We start from the raw sequence: 24,950 nt of genomic DNA, 5'->3' as shown, positions 1-24,950 counted from the left end.
GAAAAGAACCAAAAGGCAAACCACCAAGAGAAAAACCCGTGTGTCAAAAGTCGATCAATAAGTGCTGGATGCAAGATGTCGTGTCTACTATTTTATCAGAAGGGATGTGGAATCTGAGGTAGGGCGCTCACAAAGGTGAGGAAAAAACTAACTCAAGTTGTCGTGAAGAAAGAGAAAACACGCTTGTGACGATTTCACAAAATGAAAAAGAATGATAGTTTATCACCCCTCGAATGTAAAAAGGCTACATGAACGTAAGCAATACATACAGTATTAAACAGCTCCGTGCACGTCCACTCACTAATCCAGCGTAAATACCCTTGTCGTTACCAAACCCTAAACAACAAGTTAACGAAAACCATTTTAAATGGAGGTGCAGTGAGTTACGAATGGAAGCTAAGTTAAAGTACCGCAGCCAAAGATGTCACATTACGCCTAGTACAAATATCTCCCTTCACTCAGAGTTTGCTGGTTGTTCAGCAGCCACTAAGTGAGGGAGGCGGAGCTCAGCAACATCCAGCAGAGAAACTGTCCTACTATGGATACCAGGGTTAGGGCAGCACAGTTCTCATCCCTGAATCAAGTTCTACCAGCAAGATCACCTCACCACTGCAGTGCCTGTCTAGCCAGGCCTGCAGAGGGGCATTTGCTTCTCTTCCGAATGTCTGCTGGGGTCACTCTGGCATCACTTGTCCACTCCTGCAGTCTCTCAAAGTGAGTTTGTCCAGCTCCACAGCCAGTGGTCCACAAGCGTGGCTGAGACAGCAGCTCGATTGAGGGTGATGCTTTAAGCTCAGCATCAGATCCTTTCTCTGCTGGAACTCTAAGGTTGCACACCTCCGCAGGTCACCAAGACAGGGACCCTTAAAATAGAGGGTTCTGGTAACAGCAGGAGCAATGGGCAAGTCTGCTGCAGCCCCGGGGCCTGAATAAGCCTTAATGACTTACGGCGACTATAGACGTACTCAGTAAGCAAGAGAGGACAGACAGATTTAAAGCTGCAGGCACAAACTACCAGTGGAGGCTGGCACGGATGGTGGGTAGGGGGGCGCAGGGTTCATCACTCACCTGATGCCGCGTTTCTCCTCCGTGTCTCTGTTACCCCCCTGGGGCCGGAACTGGAAGCACCCCAGAGCCAATCACAATGCTGCAATGCAGAGTTGTGATTGGTAAGCACCCAGGCTCCCCTGAGCCAATCACAATGCTGCAATGGGAGCCTAGGAATGTTCTCCACACAGGCTGTAATGCAGCCTCCACGGAGAACATGCAAAGTGCACTTGGAATGGGCAAACCACTCCTCCCCCTGCTCCTCTGTCATTGGAACAGACACACTCCGCCCACAAACCATCCGCTGCAGGAAACATAAAATGATAATAATCTGGAGTTATTTTAATTTTATGTATCCTTTCTTTCACTGCTTCAAAGCAGTGGGGCAGCGCTCCTCTGCCTCAGTGGAGGAGCCGCTGCTGCAAAGTACAGCATTCAGGTAGTGATTCTGGTCAGCAACTCAACTAAGTCCCATATTAATTTCCTGAATACTGAGATTTCACCCTTGCAATACTACATAACCATCCTCTGCCCATGCATACCAATCCCCATAATTCACCCCAACCCAATATAACCATCCAAATAGCAATTAGTCAACTTTAAGATGAACAGTTCACATACATTTTGTGAATGTACTAACTCCTGAGGCGAAAGCCGGGAGTCACTTTGCTTTTTTTTAAAAACTTGTATGTTACTGCTTATTATTTGATTTTAAATCACTCACCCTCTGCCACTACTCTGGTTTCTGCAGCAGATTGAGCGCTGCTTGACAACAGAGACAGACACTCCTCGCCACCATCCCGCCGAGGTCGCAGGCCACAGACCCTTTTCGGAGGCCACGCCCCCCGCCGAGACTACATAGGCTCGCTGACTGCAAGCGCCGCCATTTGTGAATGTACTAACTCCTGAGGCGGAAGCCGGGAGTCACTTTGCTTTTTTTTAAAAACTTGTATGTTACTGCTTATTATTTGATTTTAAATCACTTACCCTCTGCCACTACTCTGGTTTCTGCAGCAGATTGAGCGCTGCTTGACACCAGAGACAGACACTCCTCGCCACCATCCCGCCGAGGTCGCAGGCCACGCCCCCTTTTCGGAGGCCACGCCCCCCACCGAGACTACATAGGCTCGCTGATTGCAAGCGCCGCCATTTGTGAATGTACTAACTCCTGAGGCGGAAGCCGGGAGTCAATTTGCTTTTTTTTAAAAACTTGTATGTTACTGCTTATTATTTGATTTTAAATCACTCCCTCTCTTCCACTACTCTGGTTTCTGCAGCAGATTGAGCGCTGCTTGACACCAGAGACAGACACTCCTCGCCACCATCCCGCCGAGGTCGCAGGCCACGCCCCCTTTTCGGAGGCCACGCCCTCTCCTCACCCACCCATAAATCATGTGCCTCATTCGGACGCGCAGCGGACGAGCACAGCGGGCGTGACGTTTGCGCGCCGAAGGCGCGCCAAAGGTAAGCCCGTCTGCGCCCGTCCGCGTCCGAACGGGGCTAGGGGCCGGCCACTCTGCCCAGTCCACACAATACTCTTCCGCGCAGCTGACCAGTCTCCAAGGCCCGTGGCCTCTGGATATTGTTGCGATAGCACGAATCAACAAGCTGGGTCTGACCCCCCCACACGCTTCCCCCCACTCCCATCCCTCAACCTCGTCACCCACCATCTGTCCCGGCTCTGCTCCAGCAGCTCGTCCCCCCCCCCACCGCGTTATCTGCCTTTTACCTTAACACCAGGTCAGCAGTCAAGCATCACCATGAACTCTTTACTCTACTGGACCTCCACCAACCCGACCTCTTATTTCTCACAGAGACCTGGTTTTGTGACAGCTCCCTTCCCTCCTTATTAGCCATGCTTCCTGCTTCTTACTATGCTCTCTGAGCCGACCGTCCCCCCGGTAAACCGGGTGGTGGCGTCGCCCTGATTGCCCGCAGAGATATCGTTTTCCAACCTCTAGCTTTCTCCTCCATTGGATCATCAGACTTTTTAGTGGCCCGTTCACTTTCTTTCAGCACCCCGCTCACTTGTGTCCTTATGTACCGCCCTCCCCCTTCTTCTCAACTCTTTCTTCCGAGCTTCCAAGACTTGGTGGCCACCCTAGTAGTAAACAACTCTTCCATCGTGGTACTAGGGGACTTCAACTTTTGGCCCTCTGACCCGGCCGAATGTTCAACATCAAAAGAGTTCTTGGTGTCTCTCTGCTCCCTCAACTTTGTCCCCGCTGTTCACACCCCAACCCATAGCCAGCCACATCCTTGATCAGATCTGGTCCCTCAATTGCCCGGTAACTTCGCTGTCTATCTCCCCCTGCACTTGTTCCGATCACTTCCTCATCTCTTTTTCCCTATCCATCAGCCCAGCCCTTAAGCCCTCCCTCCCCAAAAACATCTGGGCGCGCTCATGGAACCGTGTGGATGTGGCCTCCCTGTCCGCCACACTCTCCGCATCCAGCCCTGATCTTCACGGGTTGCCATCCCTCGGACAAGCGGACTCCATAAACGCATGGCTGCGAGCTGGCTGCGACTTAGTCGCCCCCTTAAGGCGGATATCATCTAGACGCTCCAACAACGCTAATCGCTGGTTGTACAAAAAATCTATTTTGGCAACCAAGAACGCCTACTTCTCCTCCAAAATCCTAACCGCCGAAAATCGGCCCAGAGAAATCTTTGCTATTGTGCACGACCTTGCATACTCCGACAGGGCCACCCTCAAACCCTCCCCCTCCCAGCACCTCTGTGACTCCCTCAAAACTTTCTTTCTTGACAAAATCGCCACTATCAAAGCTAACATCCCCCCATCCCCCTCCTTCGTCAGCCCCCAGTGTCCCCCAGTGGCAGCACGCCTCGACTCCATCCCTCTCCTTACAGAAGATTCTTTCCTCTCTCTTCTGCCTTTGGTTAAGTCTGGTTCCCCTCTAGACCCTTGCCCAGCACACATCCTGAAACAGATCTACTCTGCCTGTGTTTTGCCACCCCTCACCCTTCTTAATAGCTCACTATCACAGGGCATTGTCATTTCACCCCTCAAATCGGCCGTTATCCTACCCATTTTCAAAAAACCTGGCGCCGACCCCTCGGTTCCTATTAACTATCGCCCCATCTCACTCTTACCCTTTTTGGCAAAGGTACTGGAACGCCATGTAACCAGAACACTGAGTACCTTCGTGGAGGAGAACAGGGTTTTAGCCCCCAGGCAGGCGGGTTTCCGTCCCGCACACTCCACGGAGTCCGTGGTATTATCGGTACTTGACAACCTCAGAGAGGGTATGGACACCAACCATCCTCAGGCCCTGGTCCTCCTCGATCTCTCCGCCGCTTTTGACACGGTTGATCATGCCACCTTACTTTCCCGTGTCAGAGCGGCAGGAATCGAAGGTTCGGCCTTGGTCTGGCTGTCTCCTTCCTGCGCGACCGCACCCAAGCAGTGCGATTGGGTGACTTTTTGGCGGACTTCCGTGCGGTTCAATGCGGGGTTCCCCAGGGCTCCTCCCTTTCCCCCCTGCTATTTAATTTGTATATCGCCCCACTCATCTTCGCCCTCCAACCGAGGTCTCCGTCTACAACTATGCGGATTTTTTTTCCCTATCTTCTTCCCCCGAGTCAATATCCAATTTCCAGTCTGTCATGATCTTCATCCAGGACTGGATCAATCACAACCACCTGAAGTTACCCCGACAAAACGGAGTTGGTGCTGACAGGTGGTTGTTCCAGTCCCTGGTCTTCTCTCTTCTGGCCCCCCTCCTTAGGCCCCCCCGCTTCCATCTTCCTCTGTAAAAACTCTTGGATTCAAACTGAATGACCAACTCTCCCTTCATTCCCAAGTCAGCTCTGTTGTATCCTCATCCTTTCTCTCCCTCCGCACTATCCGCAAAGTCTCTCGGTTTTTTTCTCCCTCTGCACTCAAACTCATAGTCCTGGCGATGGTTACTTCCCGCCTGGATTAAGGCAATGCCCTTTACTGTGGCATGCCTGCGTACAACGTCCGACGTCTCCAGCTGGTCCAGAACCAGGCGGCCCGCCTGGTATTCAATTTGTCCAAATCACACCACGTCACGCCCCTTCTTAAGTCCCTACACTGGCTCCCCATACAGGAACGAGCCCAGTTCAAGCTGGGCTGCATCATTTTCAATGCCCGGTCCGGCTCAGCCCCTGCTTTTATCACTTCCGAAATTCACTCCTATGTTCCTCCCAGGGAGCTACGCTCATCTACCCAACAACTGCTCGTAGTTCCCCGTTTTAAACGCAAAAAATGGGGAGGCTCCAAATTCTCCACACTCGCTCCTGCTTTTTGGAACTCCCTCCCGGCGCACCTGAGATCCTGCCCCCAGTACACACTCTTCCGCAAGGCACTCAAAACCTTTCTTTTTACACAAGCCTTCTCACCATAAAGCCTCTTTCTGTGTTCCTGTCTTTCTCCCCCTCAGGCTTTTAGTACTTTACAGTGCCATGAAACCGCTCGGTGTACGCGCGCTTAAGAAATATTTTAAACTCAAACTCAACGGTGTGATACAATTTGCGGATGCTATTTTCAGCCTTGTAAAGGGGTTTGGTGGAGAGAAGTATCTAAAGATGTGTAACTATACTTTTATTATACAGTTAATTAAAACCGTAACATACAAACATCATATTTTTTTTTGTTATTATTTTTTTTTTAAAGACCTTTATTGTTCTAGACAATCCGTGTTACATTCACACAGCATGTAGCCTACAACCCACTGGGGCCGGCTGCGTCGGTTGGTAAACGTGGAGTATTAGGCAAGATGACACAGCCATTCAGCCGACAACCCGGGGGTCCGGCGGCATAGGTTAAGTAGAGCACACAGTCATAATATAACATCTAGCACGAGTATTAAGCAGGTCCATAGATTTTCCCATTTTCTACAACCAGTTTTATAGGCTCGTCAGCGCGTCTACGACATTTGTGTTATCTGGGCAACAGCCTATATCCACAATGGGTGTGTAGTGACAGAAGTGAATGCGAGGTATGGTGTGGATAGGTTACCGAGGGATTAAAGACACTATGCGTGTGAAGACGCTATGAAATGAGCGCCTGTGTATGAGTATAGCTCACTAATGCAAGGAAGTGCGCTCTTGTCGCCGGTGACTGCAGAGCATGTCCATTATAGTTAAGATTGAGATACTCGGCAGCCTAATACCCATGGCGTCCCTCAGTGTTAACCATGTGGGTGTACACAGCAGAGGTGATTGGTCGTTCTCATGCTTGGTCCCCCAGCAGCAGGAAGGGGGATCCATCCTCGCCGCAGTTCGCAGTGTGCGTGTGCAGGGGATGACCAGATGGTATCTCTTCGGGAATGTACCATGTCATCAGGCATGTGTTGTCCTGTAGCAGTATCACTGCGTGTGGACTGTCGTCATCTGCAGCAATATAGGGTTCAGTCGGGGAACATGACCGATGCATAAACAAAGGTAAATACAAACGCAACAGTGGAATAATAGCGGGGCGGGAGTGGGAAGGCGGCAGTGTTGTCAGCGTGGTATGTGATGAGAGGTCAGCAGCTAGTGGTCTCGGGGGGGGTTAGCGAGCTGTTATTGGTGGTGGGGCAGGGGGCGAGAGCGATCAGGGGGGGGAGTGAACACATGGGTGTGCGCGCAGTGCAGGTCGAATGTGGCCACATCAGGTGAGCGGAAAGCAAAAGCGTTAGCAATGGCATGGGTGCAGCTGTTGCCAGATGGGGTGGGGGGGAAGAGTCAAGGGCCGCAGTGGTCCGTGATGTCACGTGTCAGTGCGGCAGTAGCTGGTCACAGCATCTCAAGTCGCCTCACGTTCTTGGCAAGCCTGCTGAAAGGAGTTGAGGAAAGTGTCCCAGGTCTGCGCAAGAGGAAATTTCCGAGGCCTGCCGTTTCCTACCTGCGGAGCACTGCACTCTCCGCTCGCGCCCAGTTAATGAAGGATGTGTGCCAGTGCCGGACGTGTGGGGGGGTAGCGGCTTTCCAATGTTTAGTAAGTAAGCGTTTGGCCGTGATGAGACCCATATCCCAGAACCGTGTTGGCACTTTGTTCAGTTTTGTGCGTTTGTAAAGTCCCAGTATACAGGCTTCCCATGTGTGCGGCACATGTTCGTCGGTGCATTGTGTGAGCTTAGTTGTGACCTCTGCCCAGTACAGTTGAATGTTAGGGCAGTGCCAGAGCATATGCAGGAGATCTGCTCCCACTAGGGAACAGCGCTGGCAGGCATTGTCCGTGAGGGAGAAGTACATGTTAATTTTATCAGGTGTGAGGTAGGCCCGATGTAGAATGTAAAGTTGTATGAGCTTGAAACGGGGGTTGCGTGGAATGTTGGTCGGCCCCAGCAGTATCCTCTCCCACTCTTTGTCCGTCCAGTCTCTGCCTCTGTCGGTCGCCCATCTCTCCCTCAGTGGCGTGAGAGAAGGTTGTGTATGTGCCAGTAGGGCCATTGCCAGCCAGTGTATTACATGAGAGCCGTTGCCCATGACATGCAGATATTGCATGAATTGATGCATCGGAGGTTCCTCTGAGAGATCTCCCCAGGGGGCGGTCAGTGTGCGAACTATAGCCGCATGCAGTAGGAATTGTCCGGCTGGAAGGTCCGTGGTGGCAGCGAGGTCCTCAAAAGAGAGTAACTCGCCGTCAGCGTAGAGTTCACCCAGTGTCTCCACTCCCGTCCGTGTCCAGCTGGCCAGCTGGGTCTCCGTCAATGCCCCTGTCGCCCCAGGGGTGCCCTGGAGAGGGAGTATCGGAGCATATGGTGTTGTGGTTCGGGTGAGTCGCAAGCAGCGGAGGAAGCACTTCCGTGCTACCGCCAGGTGCAGCTGGGAAGTGCAAGCGGGTCAGGCTAGGGGGTGGAACAATGCGCAGATTTGCGCCTGGGTCCAGACAGTGTTATCCGAGGCAGTATCTTCAAGATGTTTACCACTAAGCCATCCCGATACCCACTGCAGTTGAGCCGCTAGGTAGTACAATTCCATGTTGGGTATCGCTAGGCCTCCTGAGGCAGTGGGCATGTATAATTTGGTCAGCGCTACACGGGGCCGGCTCGTGTTCCAGATGAAGCCACGAAGTAGTATCTCAATGTCCCGAAATACTTTAGTGGGGACATAAGTCGGAATATTGGAGAAGTAGTACAACAGCCGTGGTAGGACTATCATCTTGGTCAGTGCCACACGGCTAGGCACGTTTAGGGGCAGGGTCTTCCAAAAGCCAATCTGGGCCCGGATGGAGGCAATCGCTCTCATCAGGTTCCCTTCTAGTATATCTGCTGGATTCCGGTATATGTGGATTCCCTGATAGCGGAATATGGTGGAGTACCATTGCAGCCGTGCACCGCCAAGGTGGATGTCGGCCTCAGGTGTATCCGGGCTGAAGGAGTAAGCTCCCGATTTAGACCAATTGACCCGTAGACCCGACATTTCCTCGAAAACTTGGAAGATGTCAGTGAGAGAATCAGGGACTGCCGTCAGATCTCGGATGTATAGGTGTAGATCGTCCGCATACAGCGAGACCACATGGAGACCGTCCGCCATCGGGATCCACCACTCATCTCCCCGTGACCGGAGAATCGTGGCCAGAGGCTCCATTGCTAAGGAGAACAGCAGTGGCGAAAGGGGGCAGCCCTGCCTGGTTCCTCTGCGTACACGAACGGCGTCAGAGATCAGTTTACCAGTGCAGACTCGGACTGTTGGTTTGTGGTAGAGCAGGTCCACCATGGCTTCGTAGCCGCCTCCCAGGTCATATTTCTGCAGCACCGCCCCTAGGTACGGCCATTCGACAGAGTCGAACGCCTTCTCCAGGTCTAACACTAGGCATCCCGCTCGAGGCCAATGCTGAACAGCGAATTTCTGAACGCGGAACAGACAACGTATATTATGTGAGGTGTGGCGTGTGGGCACAAATCCATTCTGATCATGGTGCACCAGTAGGGGGACCAGGGGTGCCAGTCTTCGGGCCAGTGTGGAAGCTAGTATTTTATAGTCCGTGTTCAGGAGAGCCAGGGGGCGATAGGAGCCTAGCCGCGTAGCATCTCTGCCCGGTTTGGGTATAGATATCAAGTTGGCCTCGTTCAGTGTGGGAGGGAGAATGGAGTCCTCCACTGCTGCGGTGAACATTTGTAGAAGCTTCGGCACTAGAATGTCTGAGCCAGCTTTGTAAAACTCGGCCGGTAACCCGTCCGGGCCAGGGGTTTTACCGTTAGATAAGTTAAAGATGGCGTCGCGAAGCTCCTCAGAAGTAAGGGGAGCTCCGAGTCCATCTCGTTGTGCAACAGTTAATTGTGGCAGCCGGAGAGGGGACAGGTATCCAACTATATCTGGGTGGGGATCGCGGAGTCTGGGGTGATACAAAGTGTCGTAGTGTGTCGTAAACGCTTCGTGGATGCGGCGTTGTGTGTATTGTAGGCCCATCCCATCCACATGTATCGCTGCCACCGGGGCTGTCCGGTCCTCCCGCGAAATCAACCACGCCAGCAGCCTGCCAGGCCTATCACTAAGGTGGTGTGTACGTGCCGAGTGAGCTGCGTAGTTAAGAACCCACAACCTCTCCAAAAGGCGCGCATGTTCCGCCCGCGCCTCCGTCAGCGGGACAGCCGCGCCGCCCACCGCTCCCTGCTCTCTATCGAACAGGTGGGTTTCCAATCGTGTTAAGTCGTCTTCCAGTTGGCGTTGCATGTGCCCCTGCGTGCCCAGGCAGTGGCCCCGAGTCACGACTTTGAAGGTGTCCCATTCAATCTGGGGAGAGGAAGCTGTGTTTGTATTTTCCTCAAAATATTGGGCCGTCTGCGTGAGCAGGGAGTCGCGAAAGGCTGCGTCCAGTAGCAGCGCTGGTTGGAGTCTCCAGGTGGGGATGGGGGGGTGTGGGCGTTCCCAAGCAATGGCCAGGAAGTGTGGGTTGGGGTCTGAATGTGTACGTCCCATGTAGCGTGTGTCAGTAACAAGTGGGAGGAGGTCGGCGGTCACCATGAATCTATCGAGGCGTACGTGTAGGTTGTGCGCGCCAGAGTGGTAGGAGTATACTCATGTTGCGGGGTTGCGAACCCGCCAGGCATCATGTAGATCCCACTGTGCAGCCCAGCCTAGTAGTGCTTTTGTGGTGCCATGTGTCAGTGCATTGGGTGGGGGCGGGAAAGAGCGATCGAGTGCTGTGTCCAGTACACAATGGGGAGTACAAAGAGACTAGCACCACCTGCTGCCCGTCGAGTCTGCCCCAGGCCGCCACATACCTACCCTCAGGGTCTATGTGCGTGTCCATAACCACCCAGGGGGTCCCAGGCTGAACCCACAATAGGGCGCCCCGCACGTACGAGGAATAGGTCGTGGCGTAGAGCTGCCGACGCCATCTGCGGTGCAAAGCGCGCACCTCCACAGTGCTTAAGTGTGTTTCCTGGAGCAGTGCTACGTTGATTTTGTGTCGCTTAAGATAGGAATATATCTGATAGCGCCTAGCTGGTGTGTGCATGCCCCTGACATTCCAGGTACAGATCTTGATTTCAGCCATATTCACCTCTCGTGTAGGTCCTCTTCCCACCCGTCCGATCCCGCTCTGCAGGTCGAGTACCTTGCGAACCCCTCGCCTCCACCCCTGTCCCCAGCCCACAACCAGACATCATCACAAGTCCAAAACACTCCCTCAGGTACACAAGGAGAAAAAATAAAAAAAGAAGAAGAAGGGGGTGGGGAAAGGGGGGGTAGGCAAAGCCAAGAAAAGGCAACTTTGTAGGTAATACCAAAAGGTCGGCTGGACAACATGTCGCCGTCCAAACTCTCAAATGAGCTATAGTAAACTATACAGTTCTAGGGGGGTGGCGATCAGTGTTCGCAGTCAAGGTCCGAAGAACAATAATGTCTACAGAAATAGTGCTGCCTCTCCCGGGCCAAAGAAGAGAGGCCGTGCCAGGCAAGCGGCCCTCAGGTTCCATCCACCCTGGACATTGCAAGGTATGAGTTAGGGGGGGGAACACGGGATGATGGGAAACATATCCAGAGCTCGTGAGAGGTTCTTGCTCCCAGGGGGGGCAATTAAAGGTCAGCGGTGCGTGTGTAGGCACAGCAATTGCGCCAGGCACAGCGCAGCAGTGTGGAGGATAGGGCCGTAGATGCGTGACGAGGCATTACTCACTGTGTCACTGCGCCACTCAGCTCCCGTGGTCGGGAAGTACCTGTAGTAGGTGGTGTCGGAGGTCGTTGACTCCAGGGCTAAACAAAACAATACCAGTCTCACCGTATTGTTCCCGTGTTATAGGGAAGCAAGGCTTGCGGTCACCTCACCCAAGAAGATCCACGTCTGAGGCGTGACTTCTGGAGGGTCCGTGGAGTGTTAGGAGTCCGGTAGGCCATAGATCGCCTCATCATCGCTTGGAAACGTGGCCGGGCTAGCATTCGGGGAATTGGACTGAGTTGGAGAGCTACTGATCTCCGTGACCCTGCGTAGTGCATCCTGTTGTTCCTGCAAAATTAGGTCCGCTGGTGGGGAGCGTGTGGGTGTCTCCTGGGAGCGAGCAGGGGTGGGAGTTCTGCGCCTGCGGCGCCGTCGGGATCCCCGGGCTCGTGAAGCCGTGGTGGTTCCCCGTGCCCTCCTAGGCATCTCAGTCACTCCCCCGTCCAGCCAGGCCTCAACTTCATCCGGGCTGGTGAAGAAGTGCATTTTGTCCTGTGCCACCACTCGTAGCTTAGCTGGGAAAAGCAATGAATACTTGAGGTTCTCTTGGCGTAAACGTCTCTTCACCGCCAAAAAAGAGTGACGTTGTCTTTGAACTTGCACTGTGTAGTCAGGGAAAAACATCACTGTGGCATTATCTATTAGGACATCGCCAGGTTTCCTGGATTCTCGCAGGATTGTGTCACGATCCCTGTAGTTGAGGACTCAGAAGATAAGGGGCCTGGGGTTGGAACCAGTGGGTAGGGGCCGTGTGAGTACCTGGTGAGCTCGTTCTACCACAAAATGGGGCAACTGCACTCCCTCCGGTAGCAAGTCTTGTATCCAGGCTTCAACTCGTCCAACTGGATCCTTCCCCTCCCATTTCTCTGGAACGCCTACAAAGCGGATGTTATTCCTTCGCGCTCATCCTTCTGCATCCTCAGCACGCTCCTCCAGAAATTCCACTCGGTTGAGTAGGTCCCGGACATGTTTGTCCGTTTGACTCACTGTAGGTTCCAGCATTGACACCGTCGCTTCCAGGGTCGAAATGCGGTCTTGTAGTTTCTTGTGGTCAGCTCTGAGGTGGGTCAAGTCTATCGCCACATTGTCTATCTTGGACTCCATGGAGGTGCGAGTTTGTTGGAGGGATTCCTCCAGCTGCTCCATAACGGCTAGGACATGGTCGTGTTTGGACGTCAGCTGCTCCGCATCCATTTTAGCCGCCGCCTTGGGGAGCTTCCCTTTGTTCGACGCGCCTCCGGTGCCGGTCCGCGTCTTCACTCCTCCAGACATGGGCTAGGCTCAGCAGCCGTGCAGGGCCAGCGTATTGGTGGGACTGTGCAAGTCGCAGATATAGGCGGCCAGTATGCAGTGTCCCTGGAGTTCGGTAGGCGCAGACACTGCGTAGGTCCTGCACGGCGTCGATGGTAATGGTGTGTCGCAGTATCTGCAGGCCCGCAGTTACAGTATAGGTAGTAGCGTCCACTGGCGGACATTCAGAGGTGTGAGGCTGGTTGCAGCTGAATGGGGGTGTCCCCGGAAGGCCGGGCAGCTCTTCTCACTGTTCCACTCCAGCGGCGCAGGGCAGGGGCGCCGGTGCACGGAGGAGCGGCAGGGAGGTCTCAGCGGGGTGGCTGTCGTGTGGTAGCAGCCCCCAGCCGGTTTGTAAGGGCACCCGCCTGGAGAGCACAAGGCCACACCCCTCCGGGCAGCTCGTGGTGCTATGTCTTCGTGGGCGTCCAGGCCGTGACGGCGGTGGCCCCCTATGTCCGCGCCCAATGGCGGCAGGTGATGAACAAGGGGTAGGTTTCTTCGTGCCCCCGGTTATCGGCGTAGGTTTCTTCGTGCCCCCGGTTATCGGCGTGCACGTCCCTCTCCGGGCCGCACCGTCCGCGTCGACCGCCGCAGGGGGGGGGGACAGACAGGAGCCAGATGTTGCAGTCCCCCCAGTAAGGCGGGCAGCGGGTGTCGGCCAGTCAATTAGGGAGTGCGTTGGCTATCCTCCAGAGCACAGCGCCCGCACCGCGCCTCAGAAGACACGTGCCGCTGCCGCCAAGGGCCCGCAGAGGAAGCGGAGAGGGGCGGGGGGGGCGCCGTCCTGCCCCAGCCCCCAGCCGTGCAGGGCGCGCTGAAGGTGCGGGTGGGCCACGAGGCCTGGTTGGGTGCTTCTGGCAGTAAGCCTTGGGTGCTGGTACGCGTGGGGAGGGTGGGGGGTCTTCTCCGGTCCTCCAGCCGGTAGCCCTCAGTCACTCACCGGCGTTGTTGTGGCAGCGCGCCGCGACAGCAAACGGCTCTCCTCAGGCACGACCCCTCAGCTCCACTCCGCCCAGGCCTTCAGATCGTCCAAGCTCTCGAGCGCCTCGAGATATGGCGCCGTCCAGCCCCCCCGCCGCTCCCGCCCGCAGCGGCCGGCAGGTGTGCAGGGTCCAGTGACTTGTCCGATGCCGGTCAGCAGCTCCGATGACCGTGTGGCTTCCGCCGCCAGGCGCCACGATGTTCCAGGGATATCACGTGTAGGCCGCAGATTATGGCCCAGTCCCGGCTCCAAAGCCACGGCCTCGCGCAGATAAAGGCCCCGGGGAGGCCGCAACCGCACCGGCCACCGCCTCGTGGTTTGTGTCGGTGCGGATCCTCGTGTCCGATCCGTCCCCCAGTTGGACAGCAGTTGGGCAGGGGATAGGCGAGGGTGCGCCTGCAGCTTCCGGCAATGGCAGGAGAATTATGCCGGATAAATTGCCCGGGAGAGGGGAGCTCAGGCAGAAGCTCTACCCGAGCACGTCGTCTTCCATCGCGGTCCAAGCTACACCCAACATACAAACATCATATTGATACTTAATAAAATGTAAGGATTAAAAACTATATACACATTATAAAATCTAGCAATAGGAAATAAATGTAAATTCCAAAAACAGCATTTCAGGTTGATGGCAATATATCACAATTAGCTGTTTAGTCCAAAAGGAAAGTGTATAGTGTGGACGGCAATAACAAAAATGTCCCAATGCTTGTTACTGAAAGTTAACTTTCATCAAAATTTATTGTATAATAAAAATAGAATGTCTGTTTCTTAGTGCTAGGCATTGTGCAGTGCAGTTCAAATAATGTTAACAAACTTCCCAGCCCTTGCTAGAACTTGGGCTGAATTATTACTGAAGCGCAAATCAGATGCTTCCCTGCAATGTTTCAGTAACTTTTCCCGATAGACTGGGACCAGTCGACGGTCGTTAGCAAGATGAGGGCAACAACATAGCAAGTGTAACCAAGAGTCATGTGGATAATTGCAGAGCCTACATGTTAGCTGACCATTCCTTCGAGCCCACAGCGGGTTAAAATCATGAATTGGAAGGGCTAACAGCCTCATATAAATAATTTTATTGCAAGTCTGTGATTGGAGTAATTAAAGTATGGTTGAGGTTTCCCCTTGATATACGAGGCATCCAGAGCTGTAAGGAGTGGCTTTTTGGGAAGCCGAGCGATGTCTCTCTCAAATGACACTAGGGTAATTTGGCTTTTTATTGGTTTTTTCCACGGTGACAGGGGAATAATTGGGTTAGAGAGGTTTATGGTTTCAATCTTCAGTGTGGAAATGGCCAAGTGCAGCTGTCTGTACCAAGGAGAGAATTTGTCCATGAACAGTGGTTGCAATTGTTCTTTCATGGATTGAGCTGGTGCACGCCGAGTGTAGATGTAGAATTTAATTTAGTCTCCTAGACAGTGAAGATCTGCAATTGCCAGGCCCAGCTCGAGTCTCAGCCTGGCCCTCTTTGCATGCCGGGGAAAATATTTTCTTTTAGGCCATTATTTGATAATTCACTAGAAATAAATCTATTTTGCCGGGGAAAGCCAGGTGACCATAAGACACTGCTGGGAGAAGTTGGGCGCGTGAGACCCTTAAAATTGGCTCAGATGTGGGTCTGTGCAAATGGCGATTCAAGCGCCTCAGACTATGTATAATCCCTGCTCCCTTGGGCCAAAGATGTTTGAGATGGGCTACTTGATTTGCTCTTTCGTTGAACCAAACTCCTAGATAATTATAGCTAGTGCAGGTTGCTATATGTAGACCACCTGCTCGCCAAGACAGGATTGTCTTTTTTTGATGTTTCCCAAAAATCATGGCTTTAGTTTTTGACTCATTCATCAGAAGATTATTTTTTATATGGTATGTATTAAGGGCAGTGAGCGATCTTTGTAGACCTATTTTTGCATGATCCATAATGATAATGTCGTCAGAGTTTTGCATGATCTGTAGTCGTACGCCGCCCATTTTTTGGGCAACCAATGTTGCATCTGCCAATGCTTTAGGCATGTTGGCAATATATAGATTAAAAAGTAGTGGGGCTAATATGCAGCCTTGTTTTAGACCATTTTTTTTGCAATTTTTGCAGATACTGTTGTGGCGCTGGTATTAATCCTCACCCACGTTTTCTGATGCAGTTACGTCAGTGCATAGAGAAGTGTGGATGGTATCCCCCAGGAATTTAACTTGTTCCATAACATCCCTCGACTGACTCTATTGAATGCTGCACTAAACTCCACAAAAAGCAATATAGAGGTATATGATTGGCCAAAGTGGCTCTCCAGGACAGGTAGGACAGCGCTATTATGTTATCTGTCATGGAGCACCCTGATCTAAATCCTGACTGAGTGTGGGGGGTGGATGCTGTTTTCTGTAACTCAGTTACTGGCAGGACACGGGCGTACGTCGTAGCTTCGATGTCCAATAATGCTATTGTAGTGTGTTTATCTAGGTACCTATATTGATACTCCTATTTCTGACCCTTGTCCGGTTATTAATTCACTAATGTCCATACAACGGCACAGAAACCCGTCTTCAGATTAGGTCATAGCGCATGCTGTCACATTAAGTAAGCACTATCCCTTCAGCCCCCTAGAGAAGCACACCGAGTTCTCAAAACATATCAAACCTCCAACAGACCTGGGAAATCCCCGCGACCATTGTTTTGATTTCGCTCGAGAACTCCTGCAAAGAATGTAAGAACGACCAGTCCTTATGACATTCTTGCTGACGTCTTAGGTCCATCCTTACGTCAAACACGGCACCTTTCAGGTATAAATATACCGACGTTGCCCTAAGCTAAGACACGGTGGTGACAAGCTTGGAGCAGCGCTACTTGCCGAAGAGCCCAGCTGATGCAGAAAAAGCCCACGGACGCTGCCCCTCCCTTTGGACGCGCTGAGAGAGAGACGCTGCCTTTTCTCCTGCCGAGAAATCCAGCCTCCGGCGTTTCCAGCCGCCCTCGCGGGTAACTGGGATATCGAGTCCTGAGACAGAGATACCAACCCTCCAGCCTTCTAAATCCCAGGTACTGAACTGACTAACCCCTTACAGAGAATTCTTGAGTCAGATTCTTGGCAAAGCAAACTTAACTTAAACTGCTACTTACTTACTCCCTCCCAAGTATTAGGCTTAGGTCAGGTACACCGGGGTAGGCGTAGTTAGAAGCACCAGTTGAGTACGATTAGTCAATGTATATATGTATGTATATCTTTTATCCATTTTAGTATCATATGGCTAAGAAACCATATAAATGCTTTTACAGTAATATTTTATAATTCTGTTTTTACTGTATGCACTTTACTTAACTATAAGTATTGCAATAATAGCGATTCATTTCTCTTGTATGAGAAAAGAGACTGATCAATAAATAACATCTTTTATTGAACCACGCCCATCTCTTATTTCTCTACAAACTGGTGAAACTAAGAATGCCCGTATTGACTGAGTAAAATAAGTTGTCTTTTGTTTTCACACGACTCTAGAGATATACTCTTGATTAGGGGAGAGCAAAGTTGTCATGTTCTATGGTTGTCAGAAACTAAATCCCTTCTTGTCTATCCAGGGAGGTTAAACTCCTCCTTGCCTATTCGAGAAAGTTTCTAGTGAACTCTGAGCTAGCTGGCACACATAACTTTAAGTCTAATATCGTCAGTAGAAGACCTAGTTAACCACAGTCCTACGTCTATACTATTGAAGATATTATTCCAATGCGCAGAGCCTATTGGGAAAATAGGAACTACACTACATTATTAACCTATAATTGGCCGGATTTGAGTGGTTGCCCTTTTTGTAAAGTGGATTTAATATTGAGCCCTGCTAGGTGGATGGAATTGTAGCTGTAAGAAAGGCTTGTTTAAAGAGCGGTGTGAGGAGCTCTGCCCAAGAGGATCAATTTGATTTTAGGACTGTAGCGGGTATTCCATTTGGCCCTGCAGCGCCATCATTCCTCATGCGACTAAGGATCTTGATCACTTCGTCTTCAATGATGCCTGGACCCTGGATGTTTTCATGATTTTGTGCTTGGGGACAATAGAGGGCTGACGGCTCCCCTGTCCCGCTGCTGTAAAGCTGATTGATGTGATTCACCCAGACATTCTCGGGTACCCCATTCGCTTTAGACTGGCCACTATATTTCCAGAATGGAGCTGGATTTTTTTCCTTAAGAAGAGAGAACATTTTAAGCCAGGCATCTGCAATTTTTTTGGTACGTTGCTCCCATGCGCATTTCTTATAGACAGCTCGTAGCGATCCAATTGCAGCACCCTGCAATGCTTTTTCCCCTCTTTGTCTTGCATTTGGGGGATTTTGACGCTTCCATTTGCTTTCCAGCGTTTCCTTATTTGGGTACTAGTTTAGATCGTTGGCCCCTGTTTTTGTAGAGCGTCCAATTTCCCCCCCAGCGCCCGATGCAGGTCCATCAGGAGGATGACCCAGTAATATAGAAGGGCTTGTGAGCCAAAAAAGGTTTTTAATTATTCATTTTTAGTTGTCCATGCGAACAATTTTGTGCCGAGATTAGTGGGCCATTTTATCCTGCGAGGGACTTTATCACATTCTTCGCCCATAGATTCGCCTACAGGTATGAACTTGCAAGATACAGCAGTGGAAAGACTCAAAGATGCTCTAAGGGGCCTTTGGTCACTCTCTACTCGATTGTCAATATCAAAGTCATTCAGATGTAAAGCTAGTGTACTACCGATGAATAGATAATCGAATGTAGAGATATTCCTGTATGTTGGGGCCATGTCTGATCCTTTGCTTTCTTGAGATTATGAGCGGATGATATAGAACAGGCGTCAAATAAGGCTTGTAGTACAGCGACCTCTTTAGATTGTTTATTTTCCTTACCTGTCTTGTCAAGCGATCTATTATTAAAGTTCCCAACTATAAGTGGATTATGATAAGGATATTAGTTGAGAAGATCTCCAATCATGGCTACCTGATCATCAAGTGCTTGGTTTCTCTGATGCAAAACTGGGTTGACATAGCAGTTGAATAATAGCAATTGAAGCAATTTATAGTGTTTTTTTATTCCATTGATAAGTAATACTTAGATTCCAGGTGAGGGGTGTGCAAGTGTGATTACTTCCAACCTTCGGGAATGCTTGATGTAAACAGAGAGGCTGCTCATTGGCCGCCCAAAAATGTTTCGTCTTGAAGCCGGGACATGGATTTCAAAGTACCCGGAAAGAGCTGTGGTAGACGTTGCCCATGTCTTCTGGAGACAGATTATATCAATGCTTGAAGGTAATCTAGGGCCAAGTCATTTTTAATCAATTTCTGAAGGCCAGCCACATTCCAAGAAATGATCGTTACGTAATTATTTTGCTCATTCAATGTATGGTCTGTATTACCTCTAAGGGACTTAAAGGTGCTGTTGGGCCAAATGACGGCCACATTCGGCCTGATGTCCAAATTGGTTGTTAGTGTCCTGTTTGCTAGTGAAGACTTTTCTCTGATTAGTGGAGCAGGTGATCCTCAGAGGTTCATGTTGGGAGAGAGTACCGGTAAGATTGTTACCTGGACGGATGCCATCAGCACATTTTAAGATGGAGTAGGTCAATGTATTTAAAGATTTATTGACTAAAACATGAGGGTATCTGTTTTGAGGTAAGTGTCTAATCTCAATGCCCCAATCTGCCAATTGATTGGCTTCGCACAGCATTGCTCTCTGGTGTGACTGTTGGTAAAGCCCCACCACTGTAGATTCGTCGTGGGAGTCGCCTGACAGGCTTTGGAATACATCATAATTGACTTTGGCATGGTGTCTTGGTGTAAGTATGACCTCCACCACTCCTGGTTTTGATCGGCTGCTGCTCGTTAAGGTTCCCGGTATGACTTGATTGCCAAGTGCCAGTGTTGGTTGATTTGTTGGGGGGGTTCTATATACCGTTGGTTCAGGAGGAGATTTTAACACCTGTTGATGCTGCATGTTAGTGCTATGTGCAGCACTGGACACTGGTTGCATACCAGCCTCCGCCTGTGACCCTGAGGTTATGGACAGCAGTGTCGGCCCAGGGACGAGGTTAGTCCTCACATCTGGGCCTTCCATCGACTTAAACTGAATTGATGTTGTATGAGCTTCCCCTTTCTCATTATCAGGAAAAGAAGTAGAGGGGGCATTGGAGGAAATTTCCCCTCAGGGAGAATCATCAGCTAAACTCTTAATTGATGATTGTTTGCTGAGTTGTAGAGGATTTGATGTAATTTCTCTATCTTTCTTTCCTGATGTCTTTACTTATACTGTAAAGCGCTCTGATACCCTCGTGGGTCATGTTCGCGCTATAGTAAGGAGGGATGCCGCTCGATTTTTTACTTTGACCCTTTTTTGGGCTTTCCTCAGTTTTTTCTTTGCTTTCCTAGAGAGTGAGCCTTCCTTCTGTTTGATCTCTGGAGCGCCGTCAAGTTCTTCTGCTATTTGACAGTTAATTGAAAGACAGAGCACAGCAGATATGGGCCTCATTGAAGATGTTAAACTTAAGACAGTGGGTGATGGCAATTTTGATGTTTTACTTGAGCCTGCAAGCGGGTCTTCAGGTAAGTTAACTGGGTTGTTGATAAGTTCTGTATTTGATTTAGTTGTAGTCAGTTGTGGGGATGGTCCGGGAGGGGGGAGGGGGGTAACAATTGTGAGCCGGACTGAGTCTGCTAAGGTGGTAAAAACCCCACAGGAAGATTTGCCCACTGGTCCACAATGGCCGCACATGAGCATGAGCAGGTTGTTTGCGTAGTAAGGATCAAGTTTGTGATAAGGTCCTTTTTTCCTTTCAAATCTGCCAAACACAGAGCTATTGCCTGTAAGAGATCCATTTGCAAGTCCATCTTGGAGGATTGCCAAAGTAAAGCTTTGGCCATTATATATTGTGGGTTAGTGAGTTTTGGCAATTCGGAGGTAGCCATAAAACTTGGGTTTTCTATGTTTTGAGAAGTGCAGTGATAATGATTTGTTCCACTAGATAGTATATGCAGCTGTGGAGAGGACTCCAGGGTTTGCTCAATTTAAGTTTCAAGTTGCTGTAGAAATGATGCTGAAAGTTCTCCAAAATCTTGTTTTTTCGGAGCAGCGGTAGAGCCTATGCAGTCAAAGAAGGATGCTGCCGAATGGGTGAGTGGGATTGGTGTATTTGTGCCTCAATAATTATAGATCTTCTTGGCACACATGAGGCTGATTTAGAACTGTCAATAAAAGATGATGAGTGAAGGTCCATTGAAGCAAAGCTCGTGTTAGCATTAGGGACATTGTCTGGCCCCAAGGGCAATTGGGGGAGACTGTTGAAAATGTCAATGTTTGGGCAAGAAAAAGTGCAGCATTTTGTTTTTGAGGGGCATAGGCCCTGGGAATTTGTTGCTGAGGGGGACACTCAAGTTGTTTCTTAGGTGGTGTGCCCTGCTATTGGCTGAAACTCCATTTAAGGGCTTTGAAAGCAGGTATTTAGTTATCAAGCCAGTGTTGGCAATTGTTTAGTTATTCTGTGTCCTAGGGGCCCCCGAAAGCTGGCCTGATTCCGAGCTTTTGTGCGTGTTATGCTGGGATAATTAGTTAATGGCCTGCTGGGACTGCACCTCCATTGGTGTCAACTGCTGACCTTGACCTGGTGACTGGAATCCTTTTTAACATCTTGGGGCAACATAATTGCGCACGGTGATATGTTGATTGATCCTGGGACAAAATAGGATGGTGAGCTAGGGAGATCAGGTAATTACTAGGTTAGCGTAGATGGACGTAGATAGGCTGTGAGCAGGGCACTGGTGACCCGTAGGCCACACCTAACCTAGGGGCCTATTAGGATGGCGGACGGACTTGCGTCCGTCCGCCACCCCCGAGGTGGAGGGACCGTCCGCAAGGGCAGCGGCGTTCCCTCCATGCCAATTAGAATGTGACCGCCACCCTGGCGGTCACATCCTGTATCTTTAACATTGCGGCGGGTGCTGCTTCTAGCAGCACCCGCCGCAATGTTAAAAATGCATGCATGTCATTTGCATGCACAAAGCGACAGGCACCGCGCGGTGCCTGCCGCTTTGTGCATGCAAATGCAGGGGGTACCATAGGTACCCCCCCCCATGTGCACCCCCACCCCCTTCACCCTGGGGGCCCGCAAGGGCCCTCCAGAAGCAAAGGTCCACATGCTTTTCCACGGCGGAAAAACTGCCGCAGAAAAGCATGTTTACACATGCTTCCTAATTTGGGTGGCGGTGTCTTGCAGACATGGCCACCAAATAGCAGGCTAGACCCCGCGGATCAGCGGCGGACGGACCTCCCGTCCGCCGCTGATCCTACTGCCATCCTGATCTGGTGGGTGGTGTTTACAGGGACTGCGGCGGTGAATCCACCCTCCGGGCCGGTGATGGCTTCCACCGGCCCGGAGGATGCAGATTCACCGCCATCCTAATCGACCCCTTAGTTGGGCTGCTTCCACGGACTCACTGGGCACACACTTAGCTGCTGCCTCGATTGGTGGCCGCGCTCACCTTTCCCTGCGGTCCTTTGCGCACAGTAGGTGGTTCGTGGGGCTCTCAGAGACAGTTATGTCAGCGCGACCTTTCCAAATTGCTTCCGTCTTCCATATCACGGGGGCCCCCACCGTGTAGTTGCAGAACTCCTGTAGTGCTCCTGCTCCTCTACTGCTGCTGTGCCGTGTCACCGTGAAAACCTGGGCCGGAGTTCAAGCCAGGTTCTCCATGCTTTACTTGCAAGGTTAGTTTAATTAATAGTCCATGTGCACCGAATTGTAGGGTTGTTTCCAGCCAAGTAGTATGGAAGCGGGAGCAGGACGTAGATGGAGGGGAGGTAAGCGGGACTCACGGGGCACACAGGGTACACAGGATCACAGGCTAGCCACAGCCGCTACTTTTTGCTGATTGCAGTATGCCACTTGCCCCGGTGGAACCCGTCTGCCTTTCAAGGCTCACCTGTGCTCCCATGTCGGTACTATTGCTGGAGCGGCGGTTAAAGTGCAATGATGAACACAATGCGCTGCTGGCAACCGCAGCCGCACTCGCAATTGACACCCGGCTACCCATGGCTGCTCGCGGCTTCCAGGAGTTGCGTGGAGACCCCCGCTGTTTGAAGGGCAGAAAGCGCAGGGGACTGGGGCTACAAGCCGGGAGCCGCGGTTCAGCCGGGAGGCACGGTTCAGCTACGTTTGGCGTCTTCCTCCTCGTTGCTGACTGTGAGACTGACTGTGAAGTGGGGGCGGAGTCACACACCAAGAACCAAGAACCAGATGTGAGGAGAAAGAAAAACAAGCTGTACTGTCTAGGCATCTACCAGAAGATTCCAATGCTATACCTGCAAGACCATGAACCAAGACTTTCACTGAACACATAAAATAACATCAATTGCGTTCTGCCCTGGACAACCAGACTGCCAGGGCGAGGGCAGGCATTTGCGGTATCACAAGCAAGTGAAGCGCCTAAATTATGGCTTTCATTTTGAAGGTCTGGATATATTGCCAGTTTATCTGCAGTGACTCACTGTCACGATCTAGTAATGTAAGTGGGGAAGACTGGACAATCCAATGGAAATTAGTCACTTGCAGTGTAGTTGGAGTGCAGATTGTTAAGACTTGATCTGCTTTCACCACGTCTACTTATGCAGACATTTTGAGTTTGATGGACATTTTGAAACTTTTAGTGCACACTTACAATTGTTTTGTTGTGAAGCTATGACTGTAACATTTAACAATAGAAGTAAAATATATTCACAGTATTCATAACAATAAACAATGGTTTTTGTAAACATCAAGTTGTGATTAAAGAATACCTTTCTTGACTACAGGAACTGCTACCAGACCTCCATTTGTATCCAAACTAAGAGAAACAGAAACAATAAATAAAGCTTTAGACTTTTTCTTAAACCCTAACTCTTTAACAACAGACACTAATCAGGAACCCTTTATTCACTGCACAGTAATTCGATACAGTGAACACACTTTATTAATCTCAAAAACATGCTGAAAAAGAAGTTCCTAGATACAGCAGCCCAGCAGTTTCCAGTGGTCAGCACTTGACCGGGTCATAAACTAATGAAACTGTAAGACACACGTCATTATTTCTTAATGGTATATACATTGTTTACATTAACCTCTATTTGACATGCATGGTGGATCTTGCAGTCATGCATAGCTCACAATATTAAACTTTTATGACCACACTGAGCATCTAGAGCGTGAGGAGTTGCCCAAGAGGATGGAATGCCCAGATGAGTCGGCAAACTGATATTAGGTGGCGAAAATGCTTTGGAAAGGAAAAGGTCGCTGTAGTCAAAAGGAGAAAAGCCGGTATTACGTCTCCTGGTTCCTGGCACACAGGGCCACAGGCTAGCCGCAGCCACTAGCCGCTACTTTTTGCTGATTGGAGTATGCCACTTACCGCTTGCCCAGGTGGAACCTGGCTGCCTTTCAAGGCTCACCTGTGCTCCCCGTCGGTACTATTACTGGAGCGGCGGTTAAAGTGCAATGATGAACACAATGTGCCGTCTGCAACTGCAGCCGCACTCGCAATTGACACTAGGGCTACCCATGGCTGCTCGTGGCTTCCAGATGTTGCGCGGAGACCACCGCTGTTTGGAGGGCAGAAAACGCAGGGGACTGGGGCTACAAGCTGAGAGCCGGGAGCAGTTGTCATGGGTTTTCCTACTGACGTGTTGGAGTGAGCAAAATGTTGAGATGCCAGAATATCGATGAGAAAATATTGAATGACAAAAAAATCGAATTCCATTCTACAATCAGGTTAGTACAAAAATATCGAATGCTAAATATCGTTGTCAAATATAGTTTGCTGAAATATCGACTTTTTTAAATGTCTTAAAAGTAATATGAAATCAATTAAATAATAAATATAATTAAGTAAAACATACTTAAATATAATTAAAACACGTAAAAATTAATAAATAATAAATGTAATGCAAAAAAATAAACATGCATTTTTGTTTTTTATTGCATATTTACATAATATTAGTAACAAATAATATTTTTAATGACAAAATGTAAAAAACATAATTTAAAATATGATTACATATATATATATATATATATATATATATATATATATATATATATAATAAACCTATAATATTAATATAAAAACAATTAAAGATGATAAGGTTAAAACATTAAAATATTTTTTTTAAATAATATTTTACACTACATTAAATATAACAATACTAAATATGTTACATAGTGTAAAGGATACAATTACTATTTCCAATCCAACAAGTGGTACAGTAGGGAAAGTGTTGGATAGCGGGTGGATAAACGTTACTAGTCCAATTCCAGCGAGTGGAACAGTAGGGAAAGTGTTGGATTCCAGGTGGGTAAAAATTACTATTCCCATTCGAGGGAGTGCAACAGTAGGAAATTGTTGGATAGCGGGTGGGTAAAAATTATTATTCCCACTCCAGTGAGTGCAACAGTAGGGAAATTGTTGGATAGAGGGTGGGTAAAAATTACTATTCCCACTCCAGTGAGTGCAACAGTAGGGAAAGTGTTGGGT

At 50.0% G+C, this 24,950-nt stretch overlaps 1 protein-coding gene across 4 annotated transcripts in view; it reads right to left on the bottom strand.

The window, feature by feature from the left end:
- The window catches only part of ANKAR (ankyrin and armadillo repeat containing), a 1,199,016-nt gene that overhangs the window by 51,072 nt on the left and 1,122,994 nt on the right, over window positions 1–24,950 (bottom strand). For all 4 annotated transcript variants that reach the window (XM_078680368.1, XM_078680367.1, XM_078680369.1 and 1 more), the window contains one exon: window positions 23,221–23,267. In XM_078680368.1, the coding sequence (XP_078536494.1) occupies window positions 23,221–23,267 (47 nt within the window). The remainder of the gene's footprint in view (window positions 1–23,220; window positions 23,268–24,950) is intronic.

Source organism: Lissotriton helveticus, chromosome 3_1, assembly GCF_964261635.1.
Source record: "Lissotriton helveticus chromosome 3_1, aLisHel1.1, whole genome shotgun sequence".
NCBI classification, from domain to species: Eukaryota; Metazoa; Chordata; class Amphibia; order Caudata; family Salamandridae; genus Lissotriton; species Lissotriton helveticus.
The sequence above is the reverse complement of the archived record's forward strand: the minus strand, read 5'-3'. Positions and strand labels throughout refer to the sequence as shown.